Here is a 19,969-nt window from a genome sequence, read left to right as displayed (position 1 = left end):
GGCACAAACACGAATTTGGGAATTTGGGACTAGTGCAGTAGTGCCTTCTTCGCAGGGATGCCCTAATAAGCCTGCGAATAAGCTAGCGCTCCCGTAAACATCTCGTCTCCCTCCAGATCTGCTTCTCCAGCCTCTTCTTTTCCATATCCCAGGCTCTTCTTCCAAATATCCGGCGGCAAAAGTGGCGATGTCGGCGGCGGCATGGCGGTGGGTTTGGCAACAGCCGGCGTCTCTTTCAGATCTATGGCGCCTTACTCGGATGGCCGGCACCTCCTCCTCTCGATGTCCGTCGGCATCGGCAGGGTGGTGGCCTCGGCCGGCAGCATGGAAAGATCGGAGTTTTACCATGCCCGAGCCAGCCAGATTCTACTATTCAGCGGCGAGTCGTGTTGGCCACTTGGGCACAGCTAACCAGCGGCCGGCGTATCTTTCAGATCCAGGGCGCACTCCTCTGTTCTCCGGACATCCGTCGGCACAGGCGATGGCAGAGGTTGCGGCATGGAGGCGGCCGACGTCTCCAACCTTTTCGTCCTCTCGAGGTCAGGCGTCTGGTTTTATTGATAGAATGCCCTCTCCTTCCAATCCCCAGCACCTCCTTCAGTTCTTCGGCGCCTCACCCCGATCTCTGTCCGAGTCAGCAGGATGGCGGCGGCGGCAGACAGCATGGAAAGGTCGGATCTTTGCCCTGCGCAAGCCAGCCAGATTATTCCTTTCAGATCTGGGTCAGGCTCGCCAGTTTAGCACAGCAAAACAGCAGCAACGGCAGACCACGAAGCCACATCTGTACCTGGTACTTGATGACTACAAGGAAGGATTCACCATTCACAAGATGGACATAGACATTGACCTGAACGTCGACTGCGGCTCTGCAGAGACTCCGGGGTGCCTCCCCGAGCCACCTGTCCTCCGCATACACTATCCATCAGATGTAAACTTTGCACAGATTTCCGCCCTTGGCAGCCACATCATCGCCATATGTCCCTCTGCCCGATTGGTAGAAAGCGGCACCGGTGCTACTATCACCTTTGACACCAAGACAGCCCTGTTTAGTTTATCCCGTATTTTACCGAGAGAGTTACTATTTGGCTATGAAGCAGCCATAGCCGTCAGGAACAGACTATATGTGTTTGAATCATCTACGGACCTTAACGACGGTGCAAACGGTGTATATTTCGGTGGAGGTTTACACTGTCTAGCTGCTGATCCAAATGATGATGAGAGGTACAAGCCTTGGCGATGCTTGTTCTATTCATCGCAGTTCTCTTGGAGTTGGACTAACAACCCTCCTGTGTTTCTGTTTGATCCCAAGAGGATAACTGGCTATGGGGTGCACCCACAGACAGGCACCATCTTCTTGTCCGCTTTTTGGTCTGACAGCTGGGGTACTTTTTCCTATCGCTTGGGAGGTAGTGGTCAGTGGAAGCACCGTGGTGATTGGGTGCTGCCGTTCAAAGGCCCTGCCCACTATGACAAAGTGCTGGGTGCATGGGTTGGGCTTCACCTTGGTTCTCTTGGAAGAAAGGATGCTGATGGGTACCTTTGCGCATGCTGCGTCGTATCTGGCTGTCAGCCGCCCAAGTTGGATGTAGGCAGGGAGAAGCTTTTTCTGGAACTTGCAAACTGGAGACACGTGGATGCGAAGCTCGTTTACATGGGTGAGCCCAGCAAGTATTGCCTCATGGAGCGCCTCGTACCTGATGGAGCAGACAGAATGAACATTGTGATCCGCCTGACCACATTCAAAGTCATGTATGGTGAGAACGGGGAGCTCAGGACCATGGCTCACCGTCCTGCTCGCTTCTACAAGGCACCCAGCTATTGTTATAAATTTGATGTACAAGCGTTCTGGATGTAGTCTATGCTCCAAGCTTGTTCATCTACCCAGCTTAGTTTGACAGATTGTATCTGCCAATCTTTTCATGTTTTCTGCTATTTATATTTGTTTGCCCGTTGTATTTGATGAGCTGGTGTTTGTAGAATCTTAATAGTAATGAGAGATAACGTCGTGTTGTATCAAATTCGATGGTGGCTCTCTTTATATTGATACCAATTCGATGGTGGCTCTCTTTTATATTTTCTATGGCTTGGTTTCATTACAGCTGATAATTTGCTCCCAAACAAAATCTTCCTCATAATATAATTTTTCCTGTTGTGCAATTTAGTCTTGCATTAGAGTAGCATTCCTCAAACGATACCACCTTGTCTGGTTCGGATATACTTTTTTAAAAACTAATTTGCTAAATTTCTAATTTTGTTTCACCGTAGGATCTATGTTTCACCGTTTAATCAAAACGACCTGATGAGAGGGTGAAAGTATGATCGTAATTTGTAAGCATAAGTCTGTTTGCTTTCGGTCACACCTTTCCACTTTACCAAGATTGTTTTTCCATGCCAATTTTTTGTTAAACTCATTGAGATCTGTTCAGCTCGCTTTTGCATAAAACAATTGGTTAAAATGGAGTAGACAAATTTGTAATTGGCAGTATTGTTTCTATAAGAGGCTTTTGAACAGATGTTGAGATATTAAACAAGTCAGGTAGATAAAAGACTAAAATTTTGCAAGCCAGCTGTTTACATATATGAAAGACATGATCTTGAGATATTATTCAATCGTATTGATTATAGTTGACCATGATCATCTAACAGACTTGTTATCATTTGAAGTGAACATAAATACATTGGTTGGGAGGTCTTATTACTGACCTGATGTGTTCCTATCCAATTTGCAAGTTTCTTTGATATTCTATATTTATTTTGTGCACACTCAGGATTATTTCAGCATGTGGTACTTGATTAAGAACTGATATTGTTATATAAAAAACTATGATTTGATCTTGTATGATTATTGCTAATGCTAGCATGTGCCTCGCCAAAAAGTAATTTTACTATACTTTGCAGATGCAATGTTGCCATGGTGGCGAATTGGTTTAACGTGGGATGCACCTCATTGTGCCACACTTTCATTTGTCGAAACAATGCTTGGCAGGTGTGCATTCTCTTTACTCTTCCCTGATTTCTTGGTTCATACATGTTTTTCTTATCCTACGGTGATCCGTTAATTGGTGTTGGCTTCAGACGTGTTACCAGAGATATTCTTTTTCTTCTCCTTTCCCTTATTTGATATAATGGAGTGGCAAACGATTGTTAATGACTAGGTACATGTGATTTGTTTTCGCTATTATGAAGTAGGGAAGCCAAAGTGTGCTGCTCTGGAAAAAGATATGCAGTTCAGATTGACGTATTATGAACCTGCAATGGTAGCTCGTCATGACAAACATTATGAGGAAGTAAACAAAATTCTATTCTTAGCTCTTTTCTGCTCCTTTTTTGATAACTAAGTTTGAAGATGGACAATACGCAATACGGATATACTTTTTCTCTATTTTGTCAGAAAATGTTTCTACAATACCAAGAACAACGTGAATATACTATCTTTTTTTTTAATAGTGATAGCTTATCAAATCTACATAATTGGTTTTGGTGAAATTCTTTATATGCATGCTTGCAATTGCGAGGGCTGCTGCTTGATTCACTGAGTTGGAGAAGACTGGTAAAAAGTTACACAATGTTAGTGCAACAATTATATAGAAGAGTGATGTCATAGTTTCAGATAAAGAGAAAGAGTGATTATCAGGACGGTAAAAAAACTTAGTTTTTGCCATGCACACTCGCCCAACTGAACCAGTTGGTCAATGCCTATATATGTCATTTTGTTTTTCTGTAGCAATTAAGCACTATATCTCTATTCTCTAAAGCTATTGCTCTAATTTAAACCATTAAGCTGCGAAGAATGTGAGCCCTCTGGGATAGGCCACGTCGATGAGTACTGTAGCTATCTGTCGCGTTGCGAAGGGCAGGCGGGTCTGCTCTTGTGTGCTGTGCTGGCGGCCGATTCGAGCGAGCCTCCCCTGGGTGAAGACAAAACACCTGCCCCGTGAACCCTAACAGACGCGACCTCCCAGGCTTCCTCAGTTTCTCTTCTTCTCACGCTGCGGCTCGCGGATCTGGCTCCTGCCTTCCTCCGCCGCCACAACTTTTCCTTACCACCGCAACCGCCTTCGCCGTCCACCGATGGCGCCTTCACGTGTCTTCGAGACGTCCACAAGCACGCCCTGGACCGCCACTGCAGGATCCAGGCCGCCAGGGACGCGTCGGCCGATGCAAACAGTCCCATCGCCGCCTTGGCCTGCTCCGACTCCGACGAGGTGACTCGCTCCTCCTAGGCTTATTAGGTGAAGAAGTCGAAGAAGCCCAAGGTCACGATCCTCGAACCGGCCCGCCTGATACGGTGCTTTTCGTTGACATCTCAGTAATAGCCCCCACCTCTCCCTTCCTCAATGCGATTTCCGTTCGTGTTCTTTTACATGCCGTCGATTTCGATCGTGCTGTCGTGGTAGAGGTTTAGCAGATAAATTCTCCTGTTGCTTTGCGTGCGCACCGATTTGGGGCTTGATCGTTTCTTTACGGATGACGTTTGTTGTTGGTGCTGCAGGTTGTGGTTGTCTTCGTCAGTGATCTTCTTTGGTCAAAGTGTATTTTACTTCTCTCGGTTGTCTTGGTCCGCGTTTTGCAGGTGAGTTGCTCCCGTTGTTCGCCTGGTCGATGTATATTTCCAATTAATGGTAGATCTGGTGCTAACCGTTTTCTCAATTACGCATGCTCTTGTTTCCTCGGTATATATTTTTCTTTCTTCAGAAGTATTAGTACGAGACTTCTTTTTCTCTGACATCATAAATTTTAACAACCAGTGGATTCAATATTGGTGTGTGCGTAGGATGGAATTATAAGGACTGCTGGGTCAATTTTGGAACTATCAGATAATGTGGATCTGTCGAGGAAATCTTGTGGATCATCAAAAGCAGATAAGCTCCAAGGTGGTGGGTAGGTGAGATAAGCTCTTTTTCAATACCGCTTTTTCTGCGCTGGCGTTTGAATTGTATGAACTATATCTCTTGAAACCAAGGTGGTGGGTATGAGCTATTATTATTATAAGGCCGATTTCCCCGAAAACAAAATGCCCAAATCAAAGGCCGATTTCCTTCTGGAGCCTGATCGGGAGTACTCCCATCAATAACTGATCGCGTGAATTTTGACACCACATAACTTTTCTGTTAATTAATTGCTTAATGATATTTTTAACTGAACAAGGAGGCTCACTTCATCTCATGAATTTGAACGAACCAAGACATCATCGACAGTGAAAAAAGATATTTGTAACATAATTAAATTCATACGGTACAGCTTGATGATTGGAACAATAGAACAATAAACGAAAAATAATGGAATAATTGTATCTGAAAATTTTAATAGGCAACATGTTTTTTTTTTGTAATATAGTTTTTTCTTTTGTTCTAGGTCATGCCTTCTAATTCTTTACCGTCAGTCTGTCATGTAATCCACCAAATTTCTTTAGTTTGGTAGAGCTGTTGTTGTGTTGGTATCCAAGATCTTCCTGGCAAGTTTCATGGTGCTTGGAACGAACTTTATGCTAACTGTTTTCCTACTAACTGCTTAGTCATATTCATTGGCTTGCAAGATACTGTTTCTTGTGCTACATATTGCAGATGAAAGGCTTAATGATATTGTTGGAAGTGCATATTATGTCGCCCTAGAGGTTCTACACGGACCATACATTATGGAAGTAGGCATTTGGAGTACATGTGTCATAATATGTGTATTTAATATTTTGTTTTATGGTTAGTCAGGATTACGATAGTGATAATTCTTTCAACATAGCTGCTGATGCATCCAAAATGATACGTGAAAACCTGACTTGGCTTGTTCAAATGCTACAACATTCATCACCTGCTCTCGATGTGAGAAATCACAGGCATGTAATTATCGAATGAGTTATTATCCCTATTTCCTTGTGTGGTTGTTTTCCTTCTGTTTTTGAGGGATCCTTCTGTCAGGATACACCAAACTATTGCTGGATGGTGACAGAACACCAAACAACATAACACAAAACTGATATAATAATTTGTTCACATCATTTATTTCGTCCCACAAAGTGACTTTATTAGGAAACAATTGAGTCAATTATGTTGAATTTGTTTTTCTGCTTGCCAAGGAGCATGTAAAAGTATTTACACTGAGATAAGATAACCGTTTTCTGCTGTCATTAACTCATTATGACATACATATGCTGGCCTGGTGGTAATAAATGGGTTTTCTGTGATCTTGTGTTTTACAAGACAAAGTTATATGTTTTAGTACCATTCTCTTTCTATCTGTTATATGACGCTCTCCTCTTATTATTTGTTGATAGGGGGGCAGGGCTGTTGGAAATGAACCTACCTGATTTACTTCCTGATCCCAGACCACACCAACTTCGTGCAGTAAATTGGATGATTCAATGTGACAAGGGAATACTGTTTCGTTACCCAACGCAGGAGATGTTCATTCTGCACCCTATTGTGTTCCTGTGGATTTTGTTGGCACAAAGTCCAGGATGTTCTAAAACCCTTTCAGGTAAGAGTCCAATGCATATTACTTGTACTTGTCTGAACTGAAGAAAAAGACTGGTGTTTGTGGGTTAAGTATCTTGAGATTTTTTTTGTGTGCCAAGGTTTGCGTTGATTTAGGATTTCATTGAGTCATGGACACAGAACAAAGCCGCATGTTATTTGGACTAGCAGGAGTGCCCGTGCGTTGCAAAGAAATAGAAAATGTGTTGTTATGACTATGCTCGGGCAAGAAAATTATTATCTCGTATCTTCTCTAATCATAGTTTTTCATGATTATTATCTTGTATCCAAGAGGACAAGTTACATAATTTTTCCTGGAGCTAGTTCTTATCAATTTCTAAGTTATAATGGCTTGTCCTATATTCATTCTTGCAAGTGATGTTTGCATACGTACATCATTGGTTTTGGACTCTTGGTAGCTATGTTAATAAGAAGAAACTCATATGGACAAAGTGACGAGCTTTACAGTTTTGTGTCCATATTCATTTTATTCAGAAAGTGTTTTGTTCCATTTTAGAGGTGATGATGGCGAACTAACACTTGGTGTAAGGAGAGCTATTCAGCTTAAAAACGAGTCCCTGTTCAAATCTTTCGGTAGCAACATCTCAAAGATGCGCTAATTCCTTGAAACATAGAAGTCTTTCCCTTCTGAGAGAGGTAAAATCAAGATTCTTAGCACCTCAATAATGTCCTACATACTCCGTACTACTTATGCCTCTGGATGTGTTTCTGCTCGTTTTGCCATCACGGAACAGAAGATTATGAAGGCTAGGCACCGGATCTGCATATTTCGAATTATCAAGGGTATCAAAGCTTCGAGCAAAGCCACAGAAGATGATACTGCATCTGCATAATTCGTATTAAAAAAATTGAACTCAGAACCAGTGACATGTAAATCACGAGACACCCAGTGAGTTGTTAAACTACATGCTATATCTCCTGTATCTATCTGGCCATGGTTGTAACCTCTTCTGTTTAAACTAGAACTAGAGATAGAATCAGGTTAGATCTTTCTTGCAGATCAAGTCTTGTAATCCTAATCTTGTACGATGGCCTACCCAAGGCGGTAACTAGCATCTATAAATAAACTCCCGCGGCTCCCATAGGGAGTAGGAACGCTTAATAGCTTTACATGAGTATCTTGTTATTCGAAGATAAACATACCCGTATGCCATTAAGCAGTTGCCAGAGCGTCTGGTCCGTGCGAGCGCCGGCTTCAATCAGGCAGCCCAAGCGATTGAGACGGGGAAGGGAGGCTGCTACCCTGGAGCCCCATGACGGAGCTGCCCTCACTGCAGCCCGGAACGGCGGATCAGGAGTTGGTGGCAGCGTCGGTGGGTTAGGGGCTTGCTTGTGGACGCAGACGTCCTGGGGCGCGCGCGGTCAGGAGATGATCGCGGCATGGGGGATTCAGGAGATGGTGGTGGCCAGCGAGATGGCACGGGGGGTTCGGTAGGGGGAGAGGAGGCGGCGACCGTTCGTCTCAGATTTGGATTCAGATGTGAGCAACCCGCCGAAGAGGACAGTGCGAGCGTGAAGGAGACGGCGGCGGGGCGCAGCAAGGGCGCGTCAGCAGCCGCGTTAGTCTGCTGCGGCAGCGAGGGCACGGCGGCGGCAGGAGAAGTGACTTGTGCGGGTGGGAGGAAGAGGCGGATCGGGGCAAGGTGCAGAGGGACCGATTGAGATCGGAGGGCGCGGCGTGCGAGGAGGAGAGTGGATATGGTCGGGTCGGACCGGTCGGGCCGCGTGGGACGAGATAGCCAGGAGGCCCAGGACGTACGGCGCCCGCGGCAATCACCACCAACTCCAATTTAATAAATAGATAATAGATATGTTAGCGTAAACATCGTAGACTCCCATGCATAAATGCATATTATTATTTGCTTTGCATATTTGTTGTCTTACTCAGCTGATCTTTGTTTTCTGGAATATATTTTGTCCATTGTTCTGGATTTGGAATTGTTCCTATCAATATCCTTGAGTAGTTCAGGTTAATGTAACCTTTTTACTTTGCAGTGCTATTTAGTTGCTTGATAATGCTCGCTTCATGATTATCATCATGGTCTGCTACTGTATTTTCCCTCTTATTTCTGTATGTTAAACTGTGTTCATCTGCTTGAAAATGGAGTAGCAGAAGTAAGTCCTTTCCTATCATGATTTTGTTTTCAGGTTTGAATCATCATTAATTTAGTGATACAAAACCAAATTATGTATTTTTAACAACATGAATATCAGGTTGTGCGTGCCCATCATCTTCATGTCAAACAGTCGAAGCAACAAAGCAATTTATTTAGCAAATATGGGGCTTGTAGTTATTGTGGTATTTCTTTGTTTTTCTCCTGTATAGCTGCAATTATCATTCTGATATCTCCCTCGATCATGATTTTGCTTTGCAGGTTTAATAAAGTTTTGACTGATTCAAATCAAACCATATTTGGATAGTGGGAGACTGTACAAACATAAGGTGGGTGCATATGAATGATCTTCAGATTAAAAAGATACAATATTTTGGTTCAAAATAGGCTTATCTGACCGGGACAGAGTAGACTAATTGTAGGGATATCCATAGCTTCACATTTATTTTGCAAACCTCAGATTTCCGTCTTAGTGATGCTATCACAAATGAATTATTAGTTCAAAATTAAGATTAATTCTTTTGAGTTGAGTACTCTCTTCTCTCTATTTATAAGTTACCTTTTTCTTTTCCAATAGCTATATGAGAATCAGAATAGTAAGATGTCTTCCTATGACCCTCGTCCGAGATCCTTTCGATGAGTTCAGAAAGCACACGTCTATTCAGTACCAATGGTACGGTAATTGGAGGTTCAGGCGGTTCAGGCCTAGGATAAGAGCTAAAGGTTTGTTGAGGGGTAGCTATGGTTTCAGCTTCACTGGAACAGCTGGTAGGGACATTTGTTGTGGTGTTCTAGGAAAATGAATCTTTGTGATTTCAATCTTCCTGTAAAATAGTTGGCCACTGTATAGAAGGCAAAATTGATCAGTATTGTTTTTCATAAACCGAACATATGGACCTACTTCCGCACACTTGACTGCTTTCAAGGTAAGCATTAGGATATATGTACTATTGCAATGTTTTCCTCTCTTTAATCGCTATCCATTTCTGCATTGGTACTGAATAAGTTGAGATTAGCCAAGTAATGTTCACCATAATTAGTTAAATGATTATTACGAAGTAAGGTACGTGTATTGTATTTGACGGAAAGTGAGATATTTAATGTTTTTTTTGTAACACCATATGTGTTCACTTCTTAATTGATAGCTGAGACATAATCTTGCTGGTAGCTCAAATATCCTCGAGAAATAGTATTCAACCTTAGATCTAGGTTCAAACTTCTTGACTAACTCTGTTTCTTGCTATTTTGCTGGCAGACAGCCTGAAAGTTTCAATGAGTTGGCTCTTGATCTCCTACAAAATTCCTCAAGTGCAGGTTAGGTTCTACTTTGTTAATTTACTTGTTTTATTGAAGGTTTAAAATAGCTGGCTATAGCCCTCCTATAGCTTTTGGGACCTAAAAAGCTAAGCGATGGGCCATCGGTTAGCTGTACAAGCTACTGGCTCTATAGCTTCAAATGGCTCCTATGTTTGACTTATCTTATAGCTAGAGATAGCCCAACTATTCTATTTAATTTATGAGAAAATAGTATGGTCTTTTTGAAATGCAAGTTTTTTAGGAAAAACAAAACATGTTATCATGCTACTTTTATTTGTTCCATACTTGAATCATGTTGCTGATCGTGCTCCTAGGCTATGCAACGTCGGACGGCATTGTGCTCGTCGGGGCGCGAATGTGTTTCTGGCGGCCCCCTGTTTGTTGCCTGGTAGAAGAGCTGCAGGTAATAACGCCGCCCCAAGGTATTCCCATCCCCTTTGTCTCCTCTCTCTCTCTCTGTCTCCCTGCTCTGTTCTTCTCCCATGTCCATATTTTGAGTGACCAATGTAATAAATGTCGCAGCTTGTTGCACTTGACCCAGTCGAATATGTGAACCTTTTGCTCCTTGCACTTAATTGTAGGTTTAAATTCTGTAGATAAAGAGTGCTCTTGCAAGTGCTGAGGCCATGAAAGCTTAATGATGCAGATGGATTTATCCAGTTGCAGGTAAAAAAAAACTCCTGAGCTTCAAGCAATTTGCTTGGATTCTTTGTGTTAATATTTGAATACTGAAGACAAAAAGCATAACATATGCATTTTATTTTCCTTGTCATGTCAGTTTATCAATTAAACAGTTGTGGTAACATTTCAGCTAAAATAATTCTGCTATGGCCCTTAATTCTTTTGGTGCATGAAAATACAATATTGCCAGTGCTTATAAGTTTTAACATTCACCTTCATTTGTGTTTCTTGTTTTGGTGCATGAAAATACAATATTGCCAGTGCTTATAAGTTTTAACATTCACCTTCTTGTCATGTATTTATAGCCAATAAGCAACCTTATTGCACAGCATTATGCATAATCAAGTTACCCATCATACCATTGGTTGGGCTTATGTTTCTGATATTTTGTGTGCTATATAGATGGAAAACCACGATGTATCTGGGCTTAGCTTCAAAACCCACCCCAATATCAACAAGGAGTTGTTTAACAGCCAGCAAATTGTTGGAGCAAAAGATCCAAACAGGCGTTTCCCAAGTGGTCAAAATGAAACACTGCTTGTAAAATGCATGGAGAATCTCAGGTGCCCAATGACTTTATTCTCTTGTGGTATCTGTGGGTTCGGACACTTACTTTTCTTGTTTGTGTAGTTAACTGCTGGCGGTCCGTATCTGGAAATGAAACCCATGTCAACATTGAATATGAGGTTTCTGAGATGTTTGACCTGAACAATGTTGTCATATCTATTCCTCTACCTGCACTTCGTGAGGCTCCAACCGGTAAACAGATTGATGGAGAGTGGAAGTAATGTTTTGAATTCCTTTTTAGTTTACCTTTTCTGTTATGTTTTAATTACTTCAAGAATCAGTGACAATTTTTCTATATGCACATGAGACTTGTGCTATTGCAAATCCAGTATATGCATGGTATTCCGCACTCCACTTTCTTCCCCATTTATTTCCCATGGTCCATATCATATTCGGCGGTGCTATTAGTCTTAATAAATAAGTAGCGATGGCTAGCATTCAGGCTTTTGTTCTTAGCGCCGGTGTTTCAAACTATTATGAGACAATTAAGGGAATGAAGCTTGTCCATTTGTATCCTATACAGCAGTGCACTATATAGTACTGAAATACTGCGGTGTTGTTGTCATTAAAATGCAATACACAATCATAAATTACACATGCCTCCCTTTCTGGCCTGCAGCTGCATATGTTTGTTGTTTCTCATAAATTGAGTTTCTCTCTCTCTTGTTTCATATTTCATGTTTGACTACTTCAGGCTCGAGGGCCATATGTCCAGTCTAAAAAAATTCTACCTTCAATTGATGTGCTAATTTTAATTGCATTTCTATGAGATTGACACAATCGTGGGTTTCCTCTATTTATAGGGACAAAAGAGCCAAGCCAGATGAGAAGGTTAAAAAAATGTGCATGGTTACCAGATCTTTGTAACTTTCGCTATTTCAGTTTCTACGACAATAAATGGAAATGTTGGTTAATATTAGGTTCTCCTTAGAATTGTGCTTCTGGTCTAAACCAAGTTGCTTTGGATATAGTTGCACTAACATTATAACCTGTAGAAGTCTTGTATAGAAGAGATTTTATGGTTGCTTAATTCTGAAGCCACATTGAGTAATTATTTGTGATGCATTCATGGTTAGCAAACATAATCTGGCCAATGCTTTAATGTTTATGTTGTGACATGACAATGAGATGCTAATGGTCATGTTTGGATGCCTTTTCTGTTTTTGTTCCAATCCAGTGGCGACTAGCAAATTTGTAGAATCATTGAGCTGAATTAGTTCATTCTGTTGCAACAGAGTTCCTGACTCAGAAAATCCGTCTTAGGCCTCGTTTGGCTGTAGTGTGTTATAGGGTGTTGGGGAGTATTTTCCCTAGAGTATTTGGTGAAATTTTTCCCAACACCAAATACCCTGAAATACTCTTCCTCCAAAATACGCTACAATCCCTTCTCTCAAATGTGTTGTTTGGTAGGCAGGGAATTAATCAACACCGAAGCTATTATTTTGATCACATAACTGTCTACATGAATTTGTGCGTTGAAAATTAATTAGGACAAGAGTCACCAAATTCTTTTGTGTGACTCTAATCAGACACCATTTCCCTACAGAGCGATCCATCAATAACATAAATAGTTACATGATCAAGACTGTCATTTCAATAAGATGAACACATTATCAAATTATGACAAAAATAACACAGTTCGTTGGTAAACACAAAAAAATCGCTGAACCCTGTCTTGCTTTCAAAGATTTCAAATAACTAGGAGGCGTTATTAGCTTGAGTGCCCTGACCCTGGATGGCAATCTTTGGCACAAATCACTGACCAACAGGAGTACTGTATTTCACACACCAAATGTTGCTTAAAACTCATGGGGATGCCACACAGCATAAATGAAGAAAGTAACATGTCCACTATGCCCACTTAACAATGTGTCTCAACTTGCTTGCACATAACAGAGAAACGAAGGTCCATGCTAAGCAAGTAAATCTTTCAGAAAATTGGCGGCCATGGCATCATAATTCAAAGAAGCGTCTTTCAGAAAACATTTTGTTCTAGATACATGCCAAACTGCACTAGGAAAGGCCAAAGTGTCAAGCTTCATGCCGAACTGTACGATGAGAAGCCAAAATTGAAGCAGCCTCAGCTAATGGACCTGCAATTTTATTTCAGCAGACAAAAATTGTGTAAAAGCTATATAAGTGATATCACATACAGACTTGAACACAATAGCAGAATTTGTTATGAGAGGATCAGGAAAAGGAGTTGGGGAGAAGATCAGACCCAGACACGCTGCAGCTAATTGAAGTGTACATTCTGTTACTTAAATTGATAATTTGGTATTGCAAAGATTTGTATTTTCAGTCTTTAGCCTTTTACAAGTATGTTATACTAGGATCAAGTTGTTAGAATATGTGTGTGTAGGTATATGTTGTGTATAGGCTATAGTTAGCCCAAGCCCATGTTGGCCCATGTAACTTGTGCATATAACCCTAGCTGCAATAGAGAAGAGATTGATTTGGCCATTTTCTGAATATTATTATCACAAGTAACACTTGCAAAATAGAACACTTAAAATACATTTCAGGTCTTGCTTAAGAACATGTGAAATCTCTAGTTTAGAGAGAGGTTCATGATCTGAAAAAAAATGCTACAAATACAAGTCACTAGTACAAAATAGGCTATACGCGATCCCCATCGGTGTCGTGTGCACCTCACACGACACTGATAGGTAACTATCAGTGGCGGGTACAACACCACATGCCACTGATGGACTGACCGCGCTCCCCTGTCTCGTCCCACGGGTCACCATTAGTGACGGTCCGACTGGAAACCGCCACTGATAGCAAGGTATCAGTGGCGGGGTGGTTATTAGTGGCGGTTTCTTGGTAAGAACCGACACTGGTAGGTGGTCTATCAGTGGCGTGTTTCTAACTGAGAAACGACACTAATGGTTCGATAGTATCAGTTGCGGTTTCTGCAATGTGACCGACACTGATAGGTTTGCCGTATAAATAGGCCCAGCGGCCGCTGCTGGTCGCGCGCTGCGCGTCTTCCCCGACCAGCTGCGGCCGCCATACTCCTCCTCACGGCGGAGCTCTGCCGCGCCGCGGAATGGCACCGCCGGCCACCAGGTAAACCTCCTCTCTTCCTCCCCCGGCCCTCCTCTCTTCTCCTTCCTCCCCTTCTTCTTCCTCTGCCGGCCCGGCCCCCTCTCCCCCGGATCTACTCACGCGCGCGGCCGCCAGGCCGCTGGCCCCGTCCTTCTCTCTGCCCCATCCTCTTCTCCTTCCTCTCCCCGGCCATCCTACTTCTCCTTCCTTCCCTTCTTCTTCCTCTAGTCCCTACCCCCGGCCCCCGCCCACTTCTCTCTGCCCCATCTACTTCCTCTCGCCTCTGGCTCTCTCCCGCATCAGCCGGCGGCGGTACAGGGTCTCGATCCCCATTAATTTGCCCGATCCCCATTAATTCCCCCCCGCCCCAACTCCCACTGCCCACTATCTGCCTCCCGGCCGGTGATGTAATTTACGACTGATTGCTTCAATTTCTTCTATGCTTTTGTAGCTCGTCTCTCCGTGGTTGGATGTATGAGGAGAGAATGTCGGCTTCTTGGGTAGCAAAATGGGCCACATTCTATGATTTCGCGGTAGCTGATATGAAGAGTAAGGGCAATGTGAAGATGTGTTGTCCATGTGACAGATGTCGTAACACAACGATGCACCTGCCAGTGGATGTTGAGATGCACGTAATGGCAAATGGATTCGTAGAAGCTTATTTTGCTGGACTTCGCATGGGGAGGTTGCGGTAGAAGTGGATAGTGGCTTTGAAGAAGAACACATAGAGTTCGACCAAAGTGGTGAAGAATATCGTGGTGACGACGCCATGGATGAAGAAACACCAGTCGATGAAGCTCCGCGTGGTCGGATGGGGGAAATGCTAGATGACGTGCACTTACAGAATCAACTGAAGGACCCCGACAATGCCACAGATGAGAAGAAGTTCCAGAAGCTAGTCGAGGACGCAAACACACCAGTGTATGACAATGCCGGGCATCAACAATAATGTCCTAGAAGTGACACTTGAACTTCTTAGGATAAAGGCAAAATCTGGGCTTTCTGACAAGGGCTTCACGGAGATGTTGAGTTACCTTGCTATAGTCTTTCCAGAGGGCAACAAATTGCCTAAGAGCACATACGAGGCGAAGAAGATTACCTGCCTGCTTGGATTAGGTGTTGTGAAATATCATGCATGCCCACTGGACTGCATTGTATACACGGGACCGCACAAAAACAAGGACAAATGCCCAATATGTGGTACTTCACGGTACAAGAAGAAAGATGGCAATCACGACGAAGTCGATGAGGAAGAAGTGAGGAAAGGTCGGCCGACGAAGATCGTCTGGTATCTTCCAATGGGTAGTCGGTTTGAGCGTTGGTTTCAGAACTTGAAGGATGCGGTGAGACTGGTCTATCACGATCCGAGTGAGAAGATGTACGATCCAGATGGAGAGTACCGTACAGACAATACTGAAGCTGGGATCCTCAAACACCCAGCCGATGCGGCTCAATGGAGGACCTTGGACGCGGAATTCCCAGATTTCGCCGGTGATCCCAGGAACCTAAGGCTAGGGCTGAGCACTGACGGAATCAATTCATTCGGCAACATGAGCAGCACGCACAGCACATGGCCGGTGATCATATTTGTGTACAACCTTCCTCCATGGTTAATCATGAAGAAGAAGTACATCCACCTGTGTATGCTCATTCAAGGCCCAAATCAACCCGGAGCTGACCTAAATGTTTATCTTCAGCCAGTGAAGGATGAGCTTGCTGAACTTTGGAATACAGGTAGAAAGGTTTGGGACGCTCGCAGGGAGGAGTACTTCACCCTTAGAGCAGTGTTGCTGACTTGTGTGCATGACTACCCAGCAAACGGTAATACATCATGCCAGTGCACAAAAGGGTACAAGGCATGTACAAAGTGCGCGGAGAATACAATATCGGAGATGTTGCCCACATCACGCAAAATTGTGTACATGGGACACCGACTGTGGTTGCACCCTAAAGACCCGTGGAGGCTTGATGCGGAGAGCTTCAACGGAAAGGAAGAGCATGAGGGTAAACCTAGCGAAAAGTCTGGCTTTGAAATCTACGATATTGTCAAGGATCTGGAGGTTAGGCCTGGGAAAGCAGAAAATGTCAAAGAATACGGCCCGGACACCTCCGTGTGGAAGAGGAGGTCTGTATTCTGGGGCCTGCCATACTGGCCACACTTGCGATGCTGACACAGCGTTGATGTGATGCACGTCGAGAAAAATGTATGTGACAACGTGTTGGGATTGCTGATGAACATCCCTGACAAGACGAAAGACGGACCAAAGGCAAGGAAAGACTTGGAAATTTTGAAGATACGGAAAGAACTGTGGGCAGAAGAAGAAGAGTCACCAGAAGACAAAAATGGTTTCGTGACGGTGACTACACGTTTTAATCCTGCTTGTTACAATCTGAGCAAGGACGAGCTGCATAGAGTGTGCGAGTGCTTTCGAGGCATCAAAGTCCCTTCGAACTACTCCTCCAACATCAAGCGGCTCGTTCACATGAAGAGTCGCCAGCTAGTTGGTATGAAGTCTCACGACTGCCATGTGATTATCACGCAGTTACTTCCAGTTGCAATCAGGGGTGCCATGGAGCCTGGGGTAAGAGAGATAGTGATGAAGCTTTGTGACTTTTTTGACACGATCTCGCAAAAGTCAATTACCGTGAAGCATTGTCTCTTACTGCAACCTATGATGGTACAGATATTGTGTGAATTTGAGAAGTACTTCCCTCCGACATTCTTCGATGTCATGGTCCATTTAATGGTCCATATCGTCGACGAGATATTGTGCCTAGGGCCATCTTTTTTGCACAACATGTATGGGCCCGAACGATACAACGGGGTTTTGAAGCGCTATGTTCGTAACCGAGGGCGTCCTGAAGGTAGCATCCTCCAAGGCTACCTGGTAGAAGAGTGCGTCGAGTTCTGCACAGATTGGCTGGCGGATCAGAAAGCAATAGGCGTGCCGGAATCAAGGCCAAGGACTTTTTGGGCAGAAGTATATCGAAGTACATTCAAAGAGGAGAGCAGCTGACTTTAACAGAGCACATTTGGTGGTGCTTCAACACATTGATGCGGTCCGGCCTTACCAGGAAATGCACATGCAAGAGCTTCAAAACAAGAACCCTACTAGAGGACAAATTTGGATCCATAGAGAGCACAATAAACATTTCGCTGAGTGGCTAAAGGAGTATTGGTATGAGAGGGAGCCGGTAGATGAAAACGAAAAGATGGTGCTAAGGTTGTCGCGGGAACCAGCTTATCACGTCGCCACATGGCAAGCCTACGCTATTAACGGGTACACGTACTACACAAAATCTCAGGATTGTAAAAGTCAATATCAAAATAGCGATGTAGTATTGGTTTCCGAAACTGCAACTGATAGCCAAGTCAAGACTAAAGAAAATTGTGGTATATTAACCTGGGAATTAAACAAATTAAACAATTTTTTTCAGTGCCGTAAACCTATCAGTGTCGGGCCCCAACCGCCACTGATATCCAATAGAAACCGCCATAGATAGACTATCCGGGCATGTCGCGTGGCTCGCGGGGAACCTATCAGTGTCGGGCGCCGACCGCCACTGATACCAAATTGCAACCGCCACTGATAGAATATCTGGGCCTGTCGCACGGCTCACCAGAACTTATCTCTGTCGGGCCGTGGGGCCGATCAGTGTCAGTTTGCTGGAACTGACATTGATAGGTGTCCCTATCAGTGGCGTGTCCCGACACGCCACTGATAGCTGTGGCCAGAAGTCAGTGGCGTGCGGCCCGCACGCCACTGATAGCCAATTTTGCACGACACTGATAGCCTGTTTTGTACTAGCGAGTGGTTTTTGTTTGCATGAAAATACCTATTAAACTGAAGAAGTGAAACATCGGTTTCATTTTAGTATCATTGTCAGGTTTGGGGCAGCAAGTGTCTAATATCAAACAAATGTGCTCTTGTCAACTTCAGAGCATAAATCTCTAACATCTTTCCTGATTCTAACTTGTGAGAAAACAGTAAAACATGTACAAGTCAGAACTTGTGAGAAAACCAGTTAGCACTAGGACCTGATTCGAACTTCAGAATACTAGTAAATTATCTAATTGTACTGCTGAGCTTCAAACCAATTTCATACAGAGGCATGTGAGTAAATCATACAGAGGAATCCAAAGTTAACTCGCCCATGGATCTACCTAAGCTCTCTCCTTCCCTAAACCAGCTAACAGTCCCAAGGATCTTAGGCCAAGAACAGCAAGAATACTAGAAGAGCAAGAACCTAGACAAACCTTTGGCGAAAATTCCAGCCTGACGTGACGAGGAGCCGCGAAGTTAGGAGAGACAGTGGCGGGACCAGCGGCGGCAGTTGGACTCGTCGGAGTCGCCAGAACTTGTCACCGACTCGTCGGCGTCGCGCGAGGATTCGTCGGCCGCCGCGGAGTCATCGGCAGCACAGAGCGCCCGTCGGGATCGAGCTTCGCCTCCGCGAGAGCTCGCTGCGCCGCAGACGTCGCCCGAGGATTCGCCGGCCGTCGCGGAGTCGTCGCAGGACGGAGCGCCCCCAGTCGGCAGGACGGCCTGAGCGGCCCCGGGGTCGAGCGCCGCCCCGTCTCGTTGAAAAAACATGAGGCCCCCCTCGCGTCTCGATTTTTCGCCCCCGACACGTGTATCCAGGGTATTTTGTGGGCTTACACTTCCCAAAACCAGGCTGCCAAACGGGCTGACTAGTGGATTGGCGAGGATAAAATCGGCCCGGTAAATTACACGTGTTTTGTCTAAATTCCCAGCCTACCAAACGAGGCCTGGAGGATGAGCAAGGTATAGCACAACATGGTCTGGTCCAGCTTCATTGTCATATGATATCATGATGGTCCATATTTTGAGTGACCGATGTAATGCCGCAGCTTGTTGCACTTGACCCAGTCGACTATGTGAACCTTTTGCTCCTTGCACTTAATTTTATGTACAAATTCTGTAGATAAATTGTGCTCTTGTATATGCTGAGGCTATGAATTTTGTGTCTTCAGACTGGAGAAATTCAGAACATTAACATCAATCACGCAAAAAGAAGCGCGTGCCCCAGCCCCTAATTTATATCATGCTTGCTGGAGAGGCCGCATTCTGCTGCGTACGGGAGGTAGGAGGTGTGCATGATTTAATCCTCTGGCTTTTCCACTCCCGTCTTAACTGTTGCAGCCCGTTTCAATGCTTTGATTTATACGACGCTTGCTTGGTACGACAAAGCTAGATAGTGGACGGCTCAACTTAAGACATGTTAGCGGATGTTCAGACTGTAAAAAAAAAAGATCACAACATGTTAGGTTGGTGAAATTTTTCCAGTCTAAGAATTGCTGTAGCGCTTCCTCTCAATTTAGGTTTTAGATTTAGAAGAAGCTTTGTTTTATCCTTCCATTATTTCATAGCTCCACCTTAATGCATTGTTGCCATGCCTAAAAGTCTATTTTTGGCGAAAAGTTATTCATTTTAATGTGCCGCACATGTTGTTCTATGAAGTTGAATCGTCCTTGATGAGAAAATTACTCAAATCCATCACATTGGGGCAACCGTCTAGAAAAACCTCTATTAATATTTTTTTTTTCAAATTGCCACCGATTTTGGGGTTGTTGGTTGCTCTGGCCATTAATATTAAGTTAAACACAAACTGACAGCAATCCTGACGCTTGGGCCCACCTGTCAGATCCAACGTGGCATTTTTCCGATCCAACGTGTTTTCCTCTGCCCTGAGGTCGTCAACGGTCCAGGTCCGGTTCCCCTGTCAGTC

The 19,969-nt window shown here is 44.0% G+C and overlaps 1 protein-coding gene and 1 long non-coding RNA gene across 22 annotated transcripts; one reads left to right on the top strand and one right to left on the bottom strand.

Annotated features, from left to right (window-relative positions):
- On the top strand, window positions 1–12,331 carry LOC100840794. Of its 21 annotated transcripts, none has more exons than XM_024455267.1 (13): window positions 1–1,221; window positions 2,899–2,986; window positions 4,493–4,573; window positions 4,775–4,881; window positions 6,269–6,471; window positions 6,985–7,124; window positions 7,226–8,931; window positions 9,180–9,916; window positions 10,234–10,341; window positions 10,501–10,585; window positions 11,003–11,163; window positions 11,231–11,384; window positions 11,971–12,331. In XM_024455267.1, the coding sequence occupies exons 1-6, from the start codon at window positions 188–190 to the stop codon at window positions 7,002–7,004; spliced, it is 1,533 nt and encodes a 510-aa protein (XP_024311035.1). In that variant the 5' UTR covers window positions 1–187; the 3' UTR covers window positions 7,005–7,124; window positions 7,226–8,931; window positions 9,180–9,916; window positions 10,234–10,341; window positions 10,501–10,585; window positions 11,003–11,163; window positions 11,231–11,384; window positions 11,971–12,331. The 21 variants fall into 21 exon arrangements, with proteins under 21 accessions (XP_024311035.1, XP_024311032.1, XP_024311038.1 ...); XM_024455264.1 differs by having other exon boundaries at window positions 7,223–8,931; XM_024455270.1 differs by having other exon boundaries at window positions 6,985–8,931; window positions 9,180–9,528; window positions 9,858–9,916; window positions 11,971–12,320.
- A 580-nt stretch (window positions 12,332–12,911) lies between these two features.
- On the bottom strand, window positions 12,912–18,838 carry LOC104581864. Its single transcript, XR_730078.3, has 2 exons — window positions 18,477–18,838; window positions 12,912–13,260 (listed from the first exon to the last, which is right to left on the bottom strand). It is a non-coding gene; the product is annotated as an uncharacterized LOC104581864 (long non-coding RNA).
- Window positions 18,839–19,969: the final 1,131 nt, after the last annotated feature.

Source organism: Brachypodium distachyon, chromosome 1 (genome assembly GCF_000005505.3).
Source record: "Brachypodium distachyon strain Bd21 chromosome 1, Brachypodium_distachyon_v3.0, whole genome shotgun sequence".
NCBI classification, from domain to species: Eukaryota; Viridiplantae; Streptophyta; class Magnoliopsida; order Poales; family Poaceae; genus Brachypodium; species Brachypodium distachyon.
Note: the sequence above shows the minus strand (reverse complement) of the source record. Positions and strands in the feature narration are given on the sequence as shown.